Here is a 17,949-nt window from a genome sequence, read left to right on the forward strand (position 1 = left end):
ACTGAAAAAACAAAACGAAACAAATTTGAGCAGCTAGGTCCAGAGCAAATGTAGATATTCCCAGCGCTGCAGAGTTGGTAAATTGGCAGACATTTTTCTCTCGAGTAGATACACTAATAGTTATTTTAAAAGATATTGATAGAGTTTTAAGTACTGACTGAACTTCTTTAACTGAATAAAAGTGAAAAAGCACAGGTGCTGAAACGAACTTAAAGTATAAAAATGAAAAGCAGCTCTTTCAGGGATATTTTTTTCTAGCTCGTCCTTTAACTTTAGCTTCTTTACTCTGGGTTGTTTTTGGGGTTTTTTTGCCTCCTCAACTTGACTTCTTTTACATCAGCAATAAGCACATTGTGCTATTATTCCTTATCTTTAGGTTGAAATTGGCCTGCTTTAGGGAAGATGTGCAGTGACATGAAACAACTTCCCACAAACACGTTATAAATGAAGGATCTTATTTTGAAAATCCAAGTAGTAGAAAGCAGAGATGTTTGTGTTAAAGTCAAAAGCGGTCAGAAAAGTAAATATTCAGATAAACTGCAGATACCTCAAAATTGCTCACTTCCACTTCCAAATCTACCCAACAAAAATTCCCATCCCACTCCAACCCCCAAGAGGAGCAAGAAGGTCGTCACAATGCTAGAATTTCAAACTCAATACCATTTTACGGATACAATAACACATGGAAAGAATGACAAAGGATAAATAAAGATAAAACAATATTGGTTGGATTAAATGTATTGACTTTCAGCCCTGTTTATTTCCTGTGCTTCTGGTAACTTGACCCCATATTTCGTTGCTGATCAGATAGATTTATTAAGGTAGGCTGCCACCGTTTCTGTCTAGCTGCTGGTAGACTTTTTGTTGCTTCAGTCTGGTACTTTAAGAGAAATGTAACTCACTTTGGACACAAATAATTGTGTTATCCGTAACAAAATGATAACAGACGGCTAATGCAGCTATTAATACTAGCAGTTAATATTAATAGCTGTTTAATACTTGAGCTTTCTTGACCTCACAGATCGGGATGTCTGAAGATGCTTCAACAGCAGTTCAGCTGCTAGTGAGGGGAGGGGCTGTGTGACGTTTGTGTGTCAGCTGGCTGAGGTGATGACAGTACTGTTGGTACCAGTTCTGCTGCAAGTGAATATTTAATCTGATGGTAATTTCTATTATAAGTTAGTGCAGATTTTGTGGACAATCCTACTCGGTGCATATACCAGCTTTAATTTTAAAATGCTTTCAGTGTTTTGAAATCTAAAGGTACCATCAGTCCCAGTTCTGGTGACATCCCTATCCATAACTTTATAACATAAACTGAAGGAGAGATTTGTTCTTGTAAACCGATGTTTAAAATGACATTTTTGTCTGTGTTCCTCGTCATTTGCTCCCAACTCAACCAGCTTCTGGATGTTAATTGATAGCTCTCTTTTTTTTGGTCTATATAAGACTAATAGGGTGTTCAACTGAGCCACAGTCTTAAATAGTATAATGTTGGGGTGTTCATTTAAATAAGCATGCTGTACAGTAACAAAGTATTTCTGCTTTTCCCGCCAACAAGATTCAGATGGTGAACTAAACGTCGTCGGGTTGGACTGTTTGTTTGACTATAAGTTTGTGATGGGTACTTTCTGATATTTTAATGACTGAGAAAATAACCAGCTTTGTTACAAAAATTCACATTTTGTTCTATGATTATCTTTAAATAAGACACAAATTCTTGTATTGCGTTACCCGGCAATGAGTGAAGATCAGAAGATCTTAAGCACTTTTTGTCTTTCTAGTTTCCCTCTAACAGGATTTATTTCCTACTAGCTGCCATGTGCTATATAAGGATGCAAGTATGAACTGTTTATTTCAGTCGCTACACTGAATAATTTCAAGCAGCAAGCAGGAACAAGCAGTCAAATCACCAGCTATACTGCCTGCTGCCATTTGAAGCTTCTAACATGGGAAGTTTCCTGTGGCAGCTTTAATGTTACTGGGCGTGATTATTAGACTTCCCACCATGCTGTGGTTAAATTTAAAATCATCTAAACTGAAGCAAAGACTAACTATAGATGTTGGAAGCAAGAAAGAAATGCATGTGAACTGCTGAAATACGAGGAGCTTTTTTTGCAGTGAATTAATGCCACATAATTGACATATTGATTTATCTCAGTGTTGTTATTGTGTCGCCTTATTTGGCACCGCAAAGAAGCCCGAGCTGATTTTCACTTTTTTCCCTCTCCCCAGTGTGCTGTTTTGTGGTCCATAAGCGCTGTCATGAATTTGTCACCTTCTCCTGTCCGGGGGCCGACAAAGGACCTGCCTCCGATGTAAGTATAAAGAAAGTAAACACCCACACTTGTGCACGAATAAAACATCTACACAGCTTGATTATTCAATCCTTTACTCCTTATTTTTAGTCAGACCTGAAAGCAAAGGTCAGACACACACACCTCTGTTCGTGCACAGGTGTGTGTGTGTGTGTGTGTGTGTGTGTGTGTGTGTGTGTGTGTGTGTGTGTGTGTGTGTGTGTGTGTGTGTGTTTGTGTTCAATAAACAGCACATTAGCAAAACAAAACCCAGTGCTGACCATGCTCATTTTATTAATAACCATTATTCAACAGCAGAACCGCTTCATGCATTAAAAAATATTTAACCTACACAGACAGACACAGACACACACACACACACACACACACACACACACACACACACACACACACACACACACACACACACACACACACACACACACACACACAGCCCTAACCTCCTAGCCTTACTCCTGCTGACATGTCAGCCACAAATCACATTCAGACACGTCAGTATAGGAGAATGTGCTGGCTGGCTGCATCAGGTTAATGACCCAATATCTCACTCTCTTTCACTCACGCACGCACGCACACACACACACACCATTTGTGGGTTTGAATTAATTTTAAATTCATGTCACTGATGTTTATTAATCTCAAACTCCGCTCTTTTTGTTTTTGTTATATCACCAGTGCTGTTGTTACCTATTTTTGTGCATCCTCCAAATTCACTCAGTTTTCCATCTCTATCTCTTGGTCTCTCATGCTCACATTAGTTCTTTTGTTTTCCCGTAAAATATTTAAACATTTAAAGGCTTTACTCTGGAGAAAATCAGTACTGTAAGTCATCTACTTATGGCTAATCCCTGCCATAGGGAGTGGAGATCATATGATTTTTTTGCGCCGTGATATATTGCATGGTTTAAAATGATTCATCATCAGTCACTGACTGAAATGTTCTGCTGTCCATATACTTTATTTTTGCATCCATGTGGGTTTGCAAATTAAACACATTATGATTAAGAACCTGTTAGAGGAAATTGAGAACCCCTTTTCTTGTAATTTAGCTGAGTCCAGGCTTTAAATGGCGACTAACAGGACAACTGAGAACACCTAACCTTGCAGCTTTAAATCTTTTAACAACCCGAAACAGTCTGAGTTATTTGAATATAATTGTACTCAAGCATCTTCTGTCTCCTCTTTACAGGATCCTCGTAGTAAACACAAGTTTAGGGTCCACACTTACTCAAGCCCCACCTTCTGTGACCACTGTGGGTCCCTCCTGTACGGGCTGATACACCAGGGAATGAAATGTGACCGTAAGTACACGAATATCTGCCTGTGTTTCAGAAAGGAAGCCTTGTGCTTTAGAAGCTTGCATTTTACGCTCTTTTTAAACCTTGCTAGTACTGAGATGGACCCCCATTTCCCTTTATAGGTGCCTTAATTCTTTGTGGCACAGGTGCTGGAAACATTTCTCAGAGATACTGGTCAATAATGACATGAGAGTATTGATGCTCATCTACCGAGCATCTGAATAACGCAGCAGAAATCAGGGCTCATCCGACCAGACAACATTTATTTTCTGATTTTCTCTTGTCTTATTTTGGTGAACCTGTGTTAGCTATAGCCGTGGTTTTCTGTACTTAACTCATAAATGTCCTCTGGTGTGGTCTTCTGCTGCTGCAGCCAATCTGCTTCAATGTGAGGCTCTTCTGCAGAGATGCTCTTCTGTATACCTTGAATGTAACAAGTGGGGATTTGAGTAACTGTTGCCTTCCTCTCAGCTCAAAGCAGTCTGGCCATTCTCTCAGAGCTCAACAAGGCATTTTCACCCAGACAACTTCCGCTTACTGGATATTTTTTCTCATTTTTTTGACTATGTGGGAAAATCCCATCATATCAGCAGTTTCTAAAACACTCACACCAGTCAGTTTTGCACCAACAACCCTGCCTCATTGAGAAACATTTAAATTTTGTTTCTTCCTCATTTTTGGCTTGAACTTAAGCAGACCGTGTAGACCATGTCTGCATGCCTAAGAGCACTGATTTGCTGCCATGTGATTGGGTGATTCGATACTTGTATGGAAGTAGACTACGTTTAGAAAATGAAATCTGGTTGTTTCTCACATTTACGAGATGGTGTAAAAAAAAGAAAGAAAGAGGAAGACTTGAGGAATTGGCCACAAGTTTCAGGTTTTTGAGATTTCTTCACTTCTGTGGTAAAAAAAAAAAAAAGGCAAATTCAGTGTGTTCAGTTTTTCACAATGTAGATGAGCACGGGCGAAAAAACTAATGCTGTTGCAGCATAGAGTGCAGCACAGGATACTCGGGCAAAGATCAACATTTCTGTCATCTAGAAGCTTTTCATTTGACAATAAAAGTTTATGCTGAAACTGATGTTCGTTAGATTATATCTGATCTGATATCAGATTTATCAGTTCTTTTCCTGTCCTGATCAGTTTTACTACTACAGAAGCTTCACTCTGTCGTTAATGCTTTACAGCATTAATGACACACATATTGCTACAGCTAAAGTTAAAGCTTCCACTGCTGAACACTGACTGCAGTTTGCATGAATACTTCACAATAATCAAGCTGCTCATAATATTTTCCCCCCTCCATTTCTTTAGTTGTGTCACAAACTGTTTGTGTTGGCACGGAGAGGAAGTAGGTTACCTCTCTGCAATGCTATACTCAGGCCAGCATTATTTAGTGGGCAGATGTTTCCTCATTGTGCTTTGACTTTGCATCATGAAAATACTAGAGTACCTTATTTGACATAATTTACAAGCGGGTTTGGTTATTTATTAATCCATAGAAACACTCGAGTTGTTCATTAATTGTAAATGTATAATTATCATACAGAAGATGAGACTTATTTCTGTAAGTGTTGGCAGACAAGCGCAAGTAGTCTTCAAGGTTTACACTCGTTAATGGATTAATGGTTCTCATGGGTGTGTTTAGTGCCTGTTGGAGATAATACATTGAAATCCACGGTCACAGAAACATTATTGTTACTGGAAAAGAAAACCTACAGAGAGCAAGAGATTAACTTCTCACTCTCCACCTTCAGAACCTCAACACCACCCACTGATTCAACAGAGTGGAGCAAAATGTGGTACATCAGAAATGTCTGCCATCTAGTGGACGTACTGAGAAATGACCATGGGTTATTAGACTTGTCTGTGTTCTTGCATTGATCAAATTGTTTCCCACTTACTAGTCTGTAAAATAATGAGTTTTGCTTAAACTGTGTTCTACTCTCACTGTCCAGATTTAATGTTTAGCTGTGCCTTTTATTACCGAAGACAAATTTTTAAACTGTTCTGACCAACCTGTATATACAACACATAGCTTTAGTGTTGGTGCTCTTCGGCCCTCAGGCATTTTCTCTGGGCCAAGGTTCATTTAAAAAGGACTGAGGAAAGTGGAAAACTGTTCTGTGGTCAGACGAATCGAAGTCTGAAATTTATTTTGGAAAACGTGGACGCCACATCCTGCAGACCATCCGGCTTGTCATCAGTGCTCAGTTCAAAAAGCCTGCATCTCTAATTGTATTGGAGTGCATTACTGTTTATGGAATTTGGCAGCTGGCACAACTAGAAAGGCAACATCAGATGACATCTTCTACAGGTGAGGCCCTGCATATTTCACCAAGACAATGCTAAACCTCATATTACAGAGCTCCATAGCAGAGGAGCCCAGGTGCTAAACTTGCCTCCCTCCAGTTCACCAACTGAAAGGATTTGGAGAATCCTCTGATCTCAGATGTTTGCAGACTTGCTGTTGCTACAGTGGTAGACATGCCCCTGTATTGAGAAGTGCTGCTCCTATCAAATTCATAATGAGCCAGTATATTTTTCTTAAAATGGTACATTTGATGTTTTTCTGTGTTCTACTATGAATAAAGTATGGATTTATGGATTTGATGGATGGATCTGGTTTTATTTACATACGTCAGGGACTATAGGATGGTTTTGGGGGTTGGGTGAGGTCACATCTCTGGTTGCTCTGACCTAACGAGTATGGGTGATATTTGGTCTGGTGTCCGGGATCTGAGAGTTCAATAGTTTTCATTACTTTAAGTACCCAGCATGTTTTTACTTATTATCTAACTGTCTCCAAATTTACCTCTTTGTTTTTTTTGATTAATTTTTTAAGCCCCCTGTGTCTGTTAGGGTGCAGCCCTAAATCTCTTTTAATCTGGCAATAAGGCACTGAAAGCCTTCCGGTAATTACTTTGGGGGGGTTTAGGGCACAGACTGTCACATGTTAGACAGACTGTGATGATTGTGATTCATAACCAACCTGCACAATTTTCCTGTCTCTCTCTCTCTGTTCAGACTGTATGATGAACATCCACAAGCGATGTGTCGCCAACGTCCCGAGCCTGTGCGGGACGGATCACACGGAAAGGCGAGGACGCATCCACATCTCTGCGCAGATCACTGACGACACTCTCACCGTCACCAGTGAGTGCTCCCACACACACGAGCGCACTGAGTGCATCTCAAAGCTCTCTGCCAGCCTAAGACTAAAACCGGAAAGTCCATTAGTTGATCAATGATCCAACGATTGACCCACATTGCCACTGGGACATGCACCCACGTGCCAGCGCTCCCTTTCAGACAGCTGTGGATTGATTATGGAACAGAAACTAAACTGTTGTTAAGTGTTGTCTAATGTGGCCAGGGTTATTTAGGGCAGGCTGAAGCTTTAGACATGGATGGGTTGCGCTAACACTTTGGGAAAGGACAAATTGCGGACAGTCTAAAAGTGTGTTTTATCCTGGGATCTTCTGGCACTTATTTGTATTTATGTCCTCAACCCCCCCCCCACAGTCAAAGAGGCTAAGAACCTGGTGCCTATGGATCCCAACGGCCTGTCAGACCCCTACGTCAAGCTCAAGCTGATTCCCGATCCCAAGAGTGAGAGCAAGCAGAAGACAAAGACCATCAAATGCTCCCTCAACCCCACGTGGAACGAGACCTTCACTTTGTGAGACACCTTTTTGTTGAACATAACTTGCCTTTTGATTAAAGTTACTCACTTGGCCTCATTTTGAGTCGCATATGCGCAAACCTAACTGGAGCTCGTGCAAGTGACCCAGTCCTCTCTCCTCCTCCTGTTTGTGCTCGTTGTTTTTCGAGCTATTCTCGGGTAGGAAAGGTATGAAAAACTGTGATTTGCTGCATTGTTTTTAAGTTTGTACAGAGAGAGATGAGAGGACTGTGATCTCAGGTTTTCATTTTTAGCTATATTAGGAACGCACTTTATCTTCCGTTTCACTGTCCTCCATTTTTTTCCTTTTAGCAACCTCAAAGAAACTGACAAGGACCGCCGTCTGTCAGTAGAGGTCTGGGACTGGGATTTGACCAGCAGGAATGACTTCATGGGATCACTGTCCTTTGGGATCTCAGAGCTACAGAAACAAGGGATAGATGGATGGTGAGAAAATTACACAGGTGTAACTAGAAATGATACAGGCAGGACGTGCAGGGGTGTGAATGTTTAGGAGGCTTTGTTGTCATAGTCTGGTGATAATCCTGGATTTTGTCTGGCAATGCTCTGCTTTCATTCTGGGGTTTAGGTTTAAGATGCTGTCCCAGGAGGAAGGAGAATACTTTAATGTTCCTGTCCAGCCAGATGGAGAGGACGGTAATGAGGAGCTACGGCAAAAGTTTGAGGTAAGACTCACAGAAATCGACGAGAATGACGACTGGTTTAATTTGTGCTCTTGCCTATTTCTTGTTCTCTAATAAACTACTTCTTCCCCCTTCCCCATTTTAATTCTCTCTCTAGAGAGCGAGAGTGGGTCCAGGGAAGCCCACTGACTCCTCTTCTTCCTCCTCGGTGTGCAAGTACGACAGCAACGGCAATCAGGACCGTGTCAAGCTCTCAGATTTCAACTTCATCATGGTTCTGGGCAAGGGCAGCTTCGGCAAGGTGGGGCACGCGTCAGTAGAAATGTGATGTTTCTGATGTAAACATGGCATGAATGAAATCTCTTTAAAACTCACTGATTTCCTTTGGTTGACTCCCTCAAAGGTGATGCTGGCTGAGAGGAAAGGCACAGATGAGTTGTACGCCATCAAAATCCTGAAAAAAGACGTGGTGATCCAAGATGATGACGTGGAGTGCACCATGGTGGAGAAGAGAGTCCTCGCCCTGTCAGGAAAACCACCTTTCCTCACTCAGCTGCACTCATGCTTCCAAACCATGGTGAGACAGCTTGAAGCACGACCAGCTTCTTATCTTTTATAATGTTATCAGAGTGCTTTCCATGGCTTGTTTGCTTTGGTCTGTTTACTGTGTAAATTTGAACTGTGTAATTATCAGCCTGTCAGTAAACTGTGATTCTGAATAATTTATTCCTCTCTTCTGGTCTCCTGCTTCTTCTTTATTGCTCCTAGGACCGATTGTATTTTGTCATGGAGTATATTAATGGAGGAGACCTTATGTACCATATCCAACAGGTCGGCAAGTTTAAGGAGCCTCATGCTGTGTGAGTGCATGCGCACACACACACACACACACACACACACACACACACACACACACACACACACACACACACACACAGACAGTGAGTTTGATCAAATCTAGAAGAGAATCAAGCATTTCGATGCTCTTAAACAATCCCCCACTTAAGAAACTCAATGGTGATTAACAAAACAGAATTTGGCATCCAGACTTTCCTTAACTAATAAGTTTAGTTTCACATCAAAGTTGATGTGCCACCATTATTATCTTGTTTTTGCTTCTCCTCGTCTGTTCTTGCTTTCTTACTTATAAGCAGTGTTGGGTAAGTTACTTTAAATTAGTAACTTAGTTACATTACTAGTTTCTTCTATCAAAAGTAACTCAGTTACTTCAAGTTACTCGTTACTTTCAGAGTAACTAGTTACTAGGGAAAGTAACTTTGATTTAACTCAGAATTCTCTTGTTAATGTGTTGCTTCCGTAACTGGATACCCAGCAAGCTTGCCAGTCTTCTAGCTTGCTTACTTGCCACAAGTGCACTGTGCCACCTACCAATAGAAAGGAAAAAATAATGTGCACATTTCCACGAGAGAAATCCCACACCTGATTCTATCCTAGCCATTCTATCCTCGCTTTTTACATCCAACACAAAAACTGCAGTCGTGGTGCTTTCGATTGTACTCAGAACTCGGAAATTCTGCCTTCTGAATAGGAAGATGTAGGTAACACCAGACTGCAGATGAGCTGCATACAGGGCTGGACTGGGACAAAAAAATTGTCCCGGGCATTTTGACTAGAGACTGGCCCACCATTATAGGAAAAATCATAAAACCTTTGAATGAAAACAAACACTGCTGTGACAGTGATGTACACTGTTCTGATGGTATATATGTATCAATCTATCAGTCGTTTGTTGTAAGACTCAGATAATTATTTTTTTTAAAAGTGAGACATTTTAAATGAGAATAAGAAAGTATTTCCTTGTGCCCCCCTCTCCCTTTTAATGCCCTACATGGACCCCTGGCAACACTTTACTAGATCCGCCCCTGCACAGTTACCAGCTGTCAGCTACTTAGAAAAGGATCCTGGTGTTATTTGTCTCTCAGAAACAGTTCATAACTTCCCTTCAACTCATTCATGTGACCTAAAAGGTAAACCTGTTTCTCCATCACAGCTCTGATGATTCAGTAAGGACATCTCCTGGTTTCATCTTCATGTTTCCCTCTCACCAGATAACCAAACCATATCATGACCAGCAGCTTTTACAGCTGTGGCTCCAGCAAACATCAGCTGATACTAGAAAGTAATATTAAATAAATTCTAACAACAGCTGATCAAGCTTAAAAGTGCTGCTGTTGTTTACCACGACATCCGCTGGTTTCCTCTTTCTGGTGCAAAGTGAGCGATAAATAAACAAGAGAGCCGATCAGCTGATCATTGATCAGTTTCATGATTGAAGTAGAAACAGGAGAGGGAGGGTGAGAGGATGAGAGAAGAAGAGGCAGCTGTGCAGCGTAAACACAGAATAACTCCAGCTTTGTGTCTTTTTCATTGTAGCTGAAGTCCGGGACAAACTGTTCCTTTTCACCTCAATAAGAAACGCGTAATATTTTCTCTGAATACCAGACGATTCCGTTTTTTACAGGACGGTTGGCAACTCTAATAATTAACCTTATGAACAAAATAAAGTTCAACATCAGTAACATAGCACCCACCCAGCTGTATAGAAACTCCGTCATGCTAGCTAGCACGCAGTACGAAAAATTCAGCATAACAAAAATAAACTCCACCTAAACTTGGTTCATATCTGACCCAGATGGACTGCAGGTCATAACTTCTTACCTGAAGTTCAGTTCAACTGACACTCACAGACCAGCGGCCACTTCGGGTCTCTCCTCTTGCCTCCCTTTTCCTTCATCCACCTGCTGGCCTCCACCACTTGCTAATGTTATTGAATCTGTGGAAGCTCCGCGATAGCCACCACAGGAAGTAACGAATAACGAGCCTATCTAAATCCCAGTAACGAGTAACGCGTTCCCGGTTTTGGCATAATAACTAGTTACTGTGCTCTTACCACAATAATAACGTAGTTACTGTAACGCGTTACTTAATAACGCGTTAGTCCCAACACTGCTTATAAGTGATGCAACAATACTCCAGATCTCCAAATCGCACTTCAGGACTAAGATAACTTTGCATATTCACAATTCCAAAATAATCCTTTTTTATACATTACTGGATCTTGGTGCAGCTCGTCAGTTAATTCACTGTCTCAAACGAGCAGTCTTGGCTCCCCTCTTCCTTCCATTAAGTCAGCCACACTTTGATTGGCTCCATCTTGCAAACAGAATGTTTGAACAGCTGTGTTCCTGTGATGACCTCATTAAACATATCTGTTCTCATTGACTCAGTGTTTAGTCTGAAAGAAGAGCTTTTGACTTACATTGAGTGAGATAAAAAATTGCCATTTTATCTTCATATATAGCTGGAGAAAAAAGAAATTCGACCCCCCTTGTTCACTTATAAAAGAAATGAACAGTCTTTATTTTTATGGTAGTTTCATTTTATTTCCCGTACTGCATGATTGAGGAAAAAAATGAAAAGTGTAATATGTGCCCAATAAACATAACAGCTCAGGGAATCTTAGGGACTAACTACCGCCGCTCCACTTGGCTCATTAACGTAAGCAATATGTGCACGTGGCTAATTAGCATGACATTACATAATGCAAGTTAACAGAGCTATTTCTCAGCCTGTATCTACACACATGGTGTTTACACAAGCACAATCAAAACATGCCCTTAATAGGAAATGTTTAAACAGATGGCGAGTTAAACTGTGTATTCCACCTCAAAGCTTTGCTAACATAGCTCCGGTGTTAGCTACAGGGATGAAGCAGCACCTACCTTTTTCTGCCACTGTTGTCACGTAATCCTTAACTGTCTGTATTTACATTCATGCACTCAGCAGCTGGTCTTCACATAATGCTGGCATCTTTGTTGAAGACAAAGGTCAAGATAAACCTTTACCAGATGACAGGTTAACAGGTACTTCCTGTTTTAACACTTGCGCAGATCCGTGTATGAGGAGAGACGAGTTCCTTTGCAGTAAAAGCTCTGCAGCTCAGAAAGGTTATACATTACTTAAAGTGGCAGCCAAAACTGTTATAAAATGAACTTTTTATGCATTTTGTGCGTTATACTTACAAATGTTGATGTTTTTGTCATTCGTGGTGCTTAAAAAAATGAAAATGCATGAGGCACACTTTAACCTCTCTGAAGGGCTTCAATAGGAGATATCAGAGCATCACCAAACGCACCTTTCAGTTAAAGACGGATGTTTGCCTCTGTTTTAGGTTCTATGCTGCTGAGATTGCCATCGGCCTGTTCTTCCTTCATTCCAAGGGCATTGTGTATCGGTGAGATGGTTTTTGAATCAGCTCGGCTACTCGCGTGTAGTTTCCGGTCCCTTTTAGTTTACAGATGTGAGTAACATCTGTGCGTTTGGATGTTTTTGCAGGGATCTGAAGCTGGACAATGTGATGCTGGACTCTGAGGGCCATATAAAGATTGCAGATTTTGGAATGTGTAAAGAAAACATGCTTGATGGCATTACCACAAAGACTTTTTGTGGAACTCCAGACTACATCGCTCCAGAGGTGTGTTTTACGGGTTAGCCACTGTCTAGTTGTCGATTGGTTTATTTTAATCTTTCAGACATTGATTGCAACCCTATTCTTTCTCTTGCAGATCATAGCCTATCAGCCTTATGGGAAGTCTGTGGACTGGTGGGCTTTTGGAGTCCTGCTTTATGAAATGCTTGCTGGACAGGTTTGTATTCATCTACTGCTTACCCTCTTAAATTATTATTATTATTATTATTGTTATTATTTTACCAAAACAACAACTAAAAAAAGGGTCTGCATTTGTGCCTCTCTAGCCGCCTTTCGATGGTGAAGATGAAGATGAGCTTTTCCAGTCCATCATGGAGCATCACGTCTCATACCCTAAATCCATGTCCAAAGAAGCAGTTGCTATCTGCAAGGGGGTAAGAAAACATGCTTGTATGCGCATACATGCAGGGTAACTCCTAATGTGGCCCCTGAAACCTCTGCTTGTTTTTCACTCTGAGCACTGGAGGGTTCGTCATATTATAAAGGCTGCTGCGTGTTAGTGCGCACCCTCCAGCAGTGAGGCTGAACTGCCTCTTAACAGCTCGTGGCAGCAAACGATGATTGTACTTGTTTATTTGCCCTCCACACCTCCTCATCTGTGATATCTTTTTATTTGTTTACTAATGCGTTAAATAGTTACAGTACACATTAATAAAGATAACTGTTTTTCATCTCATTAATAATATTTTGCATGACATAATGACTTTGCATTGCTGTTTTTAATTTAAAAATGCTGCCTTTATGTAATGCATACATGCTACAGATTGATTATGGGTCCGTTTTAAAAAGACTAAACGAATACGACTCATCTTGCATTGTATGTCTTTGTGTAATCTCTAGCTGATGACCAAACACCCGGCTAAGCGTCTGGGCTGCGGCCCAGAAGGTGAGAGAGACATCAAGGAGCACGCCTTCTTCCGCTACATAGACTGGGAAAAACTGGAGAATAAGGAAGTCCAGCCGCCTTTCAAACCGAAAGCTGTGAGTATATGACACGCTGACTCACTTCAGCTGTTCACTTTATCAGCCTTCACTAAATGCCTTAGAAATCTTTGCACAGTAGTTAAGAAAATGCCACAGTTTGCTCAAACCTTTAAGGTAAGTTATCAGGATTAGTTTGTTCATCCTTCAAACCCAACCATCACCTGCCGTTGGTCACTGCACTCACCAATGCAGAGCTGATTTATTTATTTATGTGAGTGTAGTCACCAATGATGAAGGCAGATGTCACCTGGCTCACGTATGGACCAATGGAAATCCACAGTTTCGGCTGTGAATGATTTTATTGGTTGATGCCATATTTTAGTTGTATTTCTCTTTTTTCTCTTTGTTGCTTGTTGTCCTTTTTTTCCTGTCATCCTTCATCAAACTCACTGCATTCCCCCCCCCCCCCCCCCCCCCCATCTCTCTCCTCTCCTCTCCATGGCAGTGTGGGCGTGATGCGGAGAACTTTGACCGCTTTTTCACACGCCATCCCCCAGAGCTGACCCCCCCAGATCAGGACGTTATAGTCAACCTGGACCAGCAAGAATTCCAAGGCTTCTCATTTGTTAACCCTGAGTACTCCTACACAGATCACTGACCATGCCGCATATTACTGGTCTGCATTAGTATCTCTTGCACCACACATACTGTACAAAAAAATTAATAAATCACAATTTCATATTGTATTTGGAAGGGTGAAAGAAATCACTCAACATTTTGGAAAATGTGTCTTTTCCTTTTAACTCATCACAATTTGATAGCAAATAATATCACTCTAGTGTTAATGTACGTGGCGTTGTAGCTAGGTAGGGATTAAGCCTCAGTCACACACTTCCCAACCCCCTGGCAACGTGAAATGTGTGTTCTCTGACTGGTTGGACTGGTTGCTGGCTGTTGCTAGGTAAAAGTGTTGCACAGAGGTTGCTGCACCCAAAACCTGCATGCTATTTCTACGTGGAAGATGCCAAATATTTTCTATAGTTACTCTCCAAATTTTAGTGAAACTTAAAAAAAGACAGTTTGCATTCAAAGGAAAAGTCATGCTTTTTAAAATATTTTGGTTGCAGCAGTAAGACACAACTTTTTGCATTTTGCAAGTACTGTGAATCTTTTCAGACAAATCTGCGTGTTCCATATAAGCTAACTGCATGAAGGTTTTCAGCCCACAGCCCTCTTTGTGACCAATTTCACCTAGCAACAGCCAGCAACTTCTTACCATCTGGTCACAGAATACATGCTTTTCCTTAGCATCAGGTGGTTACCAGGGGTTACTGACCAGCAGTTAGCATTAAGTTTGGAAGCACCTAGAAATAGCTAGCCTGGCTCTTTCTAATCTCAACAATAAGGTAACCAGAAGTAAAGCAGATTAACATGTCTCTGTGGTTTTACAGATATGCAACACAACAAAGCTGCGAGTTGTGGCTTAAACTCATAAACAAAGCAGTACAACTGTCTCGCTTTATGGGGAAGCTAGCAAGCACACTAGCACAGATATCCTGGTTGGTAAAATAGTGTTATATGATATAAAACCTCCCTAAGATTCTTAAAGGACATCAGTGGCCTGTAAGGAAAGAGCCACATGACAGATGATGACACTGAAAGGTAGCATTTAGCTGTCCTTGAGCAACCTGGTTGGTTTACCTTCTGGCACTGCTGTAAAGTTTGATAGGTAGCACATAAACAGCGACACATTAAAAGTATAACTCCTAAACAACTTGATTACCAACTTTTAAATATTACAAAGCAGGGTGGTATCTTTTTAGTTAATATGTTAATATTAGAAATAAACATTCCAGTCTGTCATACTTTTTGTGCAAATTAGCATGAATTTGCACAGTTAAACTGCTAGCGAGCACAAACGGTTAACAGTGCTAAACATTGAGTAACAATTTATATTTTGAAGATTGTTAGCTACAAACAGTAAAACATTAGTCTAGCTGCCAGTTTGTTTGTTTTTATACACATTGCGCAAAGAAAAAAAATTAAAGACTTGGTTAGCAGTTAGCCACTAGCTCATTAATCTAGCTCTGCTAACCCTCTCAGTTGAATAACCTTTGCCTTACAGGTTGCTACATTTGCTTCAAAGATTAAAACATTAAATAAAAGATTTTTGTGTAGTTAATGGTAGTTATTGTTGCCACATTAGTGAGGAGAATCAGGCTAGCTGGCCCCCCCAGCTTCCATTTTTCACATTAAACCAGGCTAACACCTCTGCATAAACATGGGTGATATTTATCATCTCATCTGACTTTCAGAAAAAAAATTGAATCGGATGTATTTCTTGTATTTCCTAAATAATGTTCACACATGAACATTATTTACAGGTGCTCCACTGAAATGCGACTAAAATAATCAAGTGTCAAGGTGCCAGTAGGCGGCTAATCTTGTTTGCAGCAGCGACACTGTTCTGAGTTTATTGTAGTTTAGCGCGTCACGTTACACTGCTGCTCTTGTAGCAGCTCTACTGGCTGTATTTTTATCTTTAGTACAGACATGTTGCTCGCTCCTAAATGCCACACGGCTGCTCACACTGGCAGGCTGATGTCGGAGTCAGACCTCAGGGCCGACTTTAGCCTGCTCCGTCTCTATGTTGCCCTCCTTTGTAAGGCAAGGCAAGGCAAGGCAAGTTTATTTGTATAGCACAATTCAACAACAAGGTGATTCAAAGTGCTTTACAGAGACATTAGAAACAAGAACAAATAAAAAGCATGATTTAAAATTGAATAAAACAAGCAAATAAACTAACTAACTAATTAACAAACAAACAAACAAACAACAATGTAATTGCATATTGACTATGACAACCTATATTGATGAGTGTACTATGATCACATGTTGGTAATTCATGCAGTGTAAGTGAAAATTGACCAATTGCTTTGCTATGATTGTTTGACTACTAATCATTTTTCCGAATGTTTACTTTTGTCTAAAATCTGCATCAACTTAGTGATTTTTTTTTTTTTTAAATGTCATTGTTTGTTGGGGTTTTTTTGTTTTCTTTCTTTTTTTTAAAAGCTCTTCTCATGATCAATTTCCGAAAACAATCTCCACAGTTACACTGTTTTTAATGACAGAGATCATATCTCTTTGCTTGTGCACAACCATCTTTGGAGAATTTCACATATGATGAAGGTGTTTCGAGTTTTGTGAAGTCGGTAGTCTGTTAGCTTACAGAAACAGGATGTCCAAAAGTGCCAAAATAAAGTCCAGAATTCACAAGGCTGTGAAACAACTCAACAACTGTGATGAAGGCAGCCATTTTGTGCCATTTTGCAGTTCATGTATAATTATGATATGCATTATACTTTTTGTTCACAAGTAATACAATATCCCATAATTTTCATATATCAAATGAACTGTCTGAGTTGTATTAAACTTTTGTAACTGTTTAACGATGCAGGGTAGTAACAGTGTGTCAAATGATGTTCTTTGAGCTCGTATCAAAAAGAAAAGAAAAAAAAAGAGACAGGAAGGCGATATCAAAGGGTTTGTTTTACAAAAATGCTTCTTGAAAAACTATTCTTCCAGATGAAAAAGCGCTTATTGTGATGATGGCAATGGTGAGGAATACATGTTGAAATAACAAGAGAGTGCAGAGAAAATTATACATATATATATATATGAGTTCTATATATCAGAGAGATACTGTATTTGGATACATTGTTTCTGGATGAGAGAGATGCTTCAGTGGATTGTGTAATTGTCCTGTATGACTGGAAACTGATAATATACTCACTGATGCCTACCAGACTACTTCTGCTGTGTCTGCTTTGTTAATGTTGTTGCACCCAAACACAGTGCATCAGATACCCCCATCCAAGCAGAGGGACCACAAATTCTCAGTGGTCTGTGAAAAGTCCCCTAACTCATCACATAAATTCAGACTTGGTTTGGGAAAAGTGTCATTTAACACACATACAGTGCAGAATAGCAACAGCTAATATCTGCTAGGCTGCCCTCATTCACAATAGTTATGAAAGGTTTAGCACAATTTTTAAAGCTTTCCCAAAGACCAGAGACGGATGGATGTAGCTACAGTGATAACACGCACTAGTTAATGAAACCCCCAGTTTAAAGCTTCTGCCACCAACAACAATAAAACACCTTTTTTTCTGACAAACGAGATAACTAAATAAAAGCTATGATCAAAATGCCCCTTTGACGCTTTTGTTAGTGAATAAAAACGAGATGAAACTGTTCCGATCCAAACTGATTGGGCTGTGTAGAAAGGCAGGATGAGTTTGGAAGTGATCCAATCAGAAGTAATCTCCCATGCTTCTGGTTTCTCATGAAAATGTGAAAAGATTTTAATGCTTGAGATGAAGGAAAGAGCAAACATATGGAAACATTTCACAGTTGATGTCAAGGGAAATAAGATGCTTTGTAAACCATGTGGAGCATCTCTCACCGGTAAAAACACATTTACACTTTATAATATAGTTGAATGAATCAACTTTGGGTTTAGTCTGTGATAATCTTTTATTTAGTCGACAAAAACTAAAAGAAT

General features: G+C 40.2%; 1 protein-coding gene across 1 annotated transcript in view; it reads left to right on the forward strand.

Moving 5' to 3' along the window:
• The window catches only part of LOC146667790 (protein kinase C beta type-like), a 53,443-nt gene extending 37,294 nt beyond the window's left edge, over positions 1 to 16,149 (forward strand). Inside the window, exons 4-18 of the mRNA XM_085409471.1 lie at positions 2,236 to 2,318; positions 3,508 to 3,619; positions 6,647 to 6,775; positions 7,145 to 7,301; positions 7,617 to 7,751; positions 7,894 to 7,990; positions 8,106 to 8,249; positions 8,352 to 8,525; positions 8,717 to 8,808; positions 12,141 to 12,203; positions 12,305 to 12,443; positions 12,535 to 12,615; positions 12,725 to 12,832; positions 13,299 to 13,439; positions 13,888 to 16,149. Coding sequence (XP_085265597.1) covers positions 2,236 to 2,318; positions 3,508 to 3,619; positions 6,647 to 6,775; positions 7,145 to 7,301; positions 7,617 to 7,751; positions 7,894 to 7,990; positions 8,106 to 8,249; positions 8,352 to 8,525; positions 8,717 to 8,808; positions 12,141 to 12,203; positions 12,305 to 12,443; positions 12,535 to 12,615; positions 12,725 to 12,832; positions 13,299 to 13,439; positions 13,888 to 14,040 — 1,808 coding nt within the window. The 3' untranslated portion in view covers positions 14,041 to 16,149. The remainder of the gene's footprint in view (positions 1 to 2,235; positions 2,319 to 3,507; positions 3,620 to 6,646; positions 6,776 to 7,144; positions 7,302 to 7,616; positions 7,752 to 7,893; positions 7,991 to 8,105; positions 8,250 to 8,351; positions 8,526 to 8,716; positions 8,809 to 12,140; positions 12,204 to 12,304; positions 12,444 to 12,534; positions 12,616 to 12,724; positions 12,833 to 13,298; positions 13,440 to 13,887) is intronic.
• Positions 16,150 to 17,949: the final 1,800 nt, after the last annotated feature.

The sequence above is a fragment of the Rhamphochromis longiceps genome, linkage group LG6 (assembly GCF_057381845.1).
Source record: "Rhamphochromis longiceps isolate RC_006_pf linkage group LG6, R_longiceps_female_GT1.1, whole genome shotgun sequence".
Lineage (NCBI taxonomy): Eukaryota > Metazoa > Chordata > Actinopteri > Cichliformes > Cichlidae > Rhamphochromis > Rhamphochromis longiceps.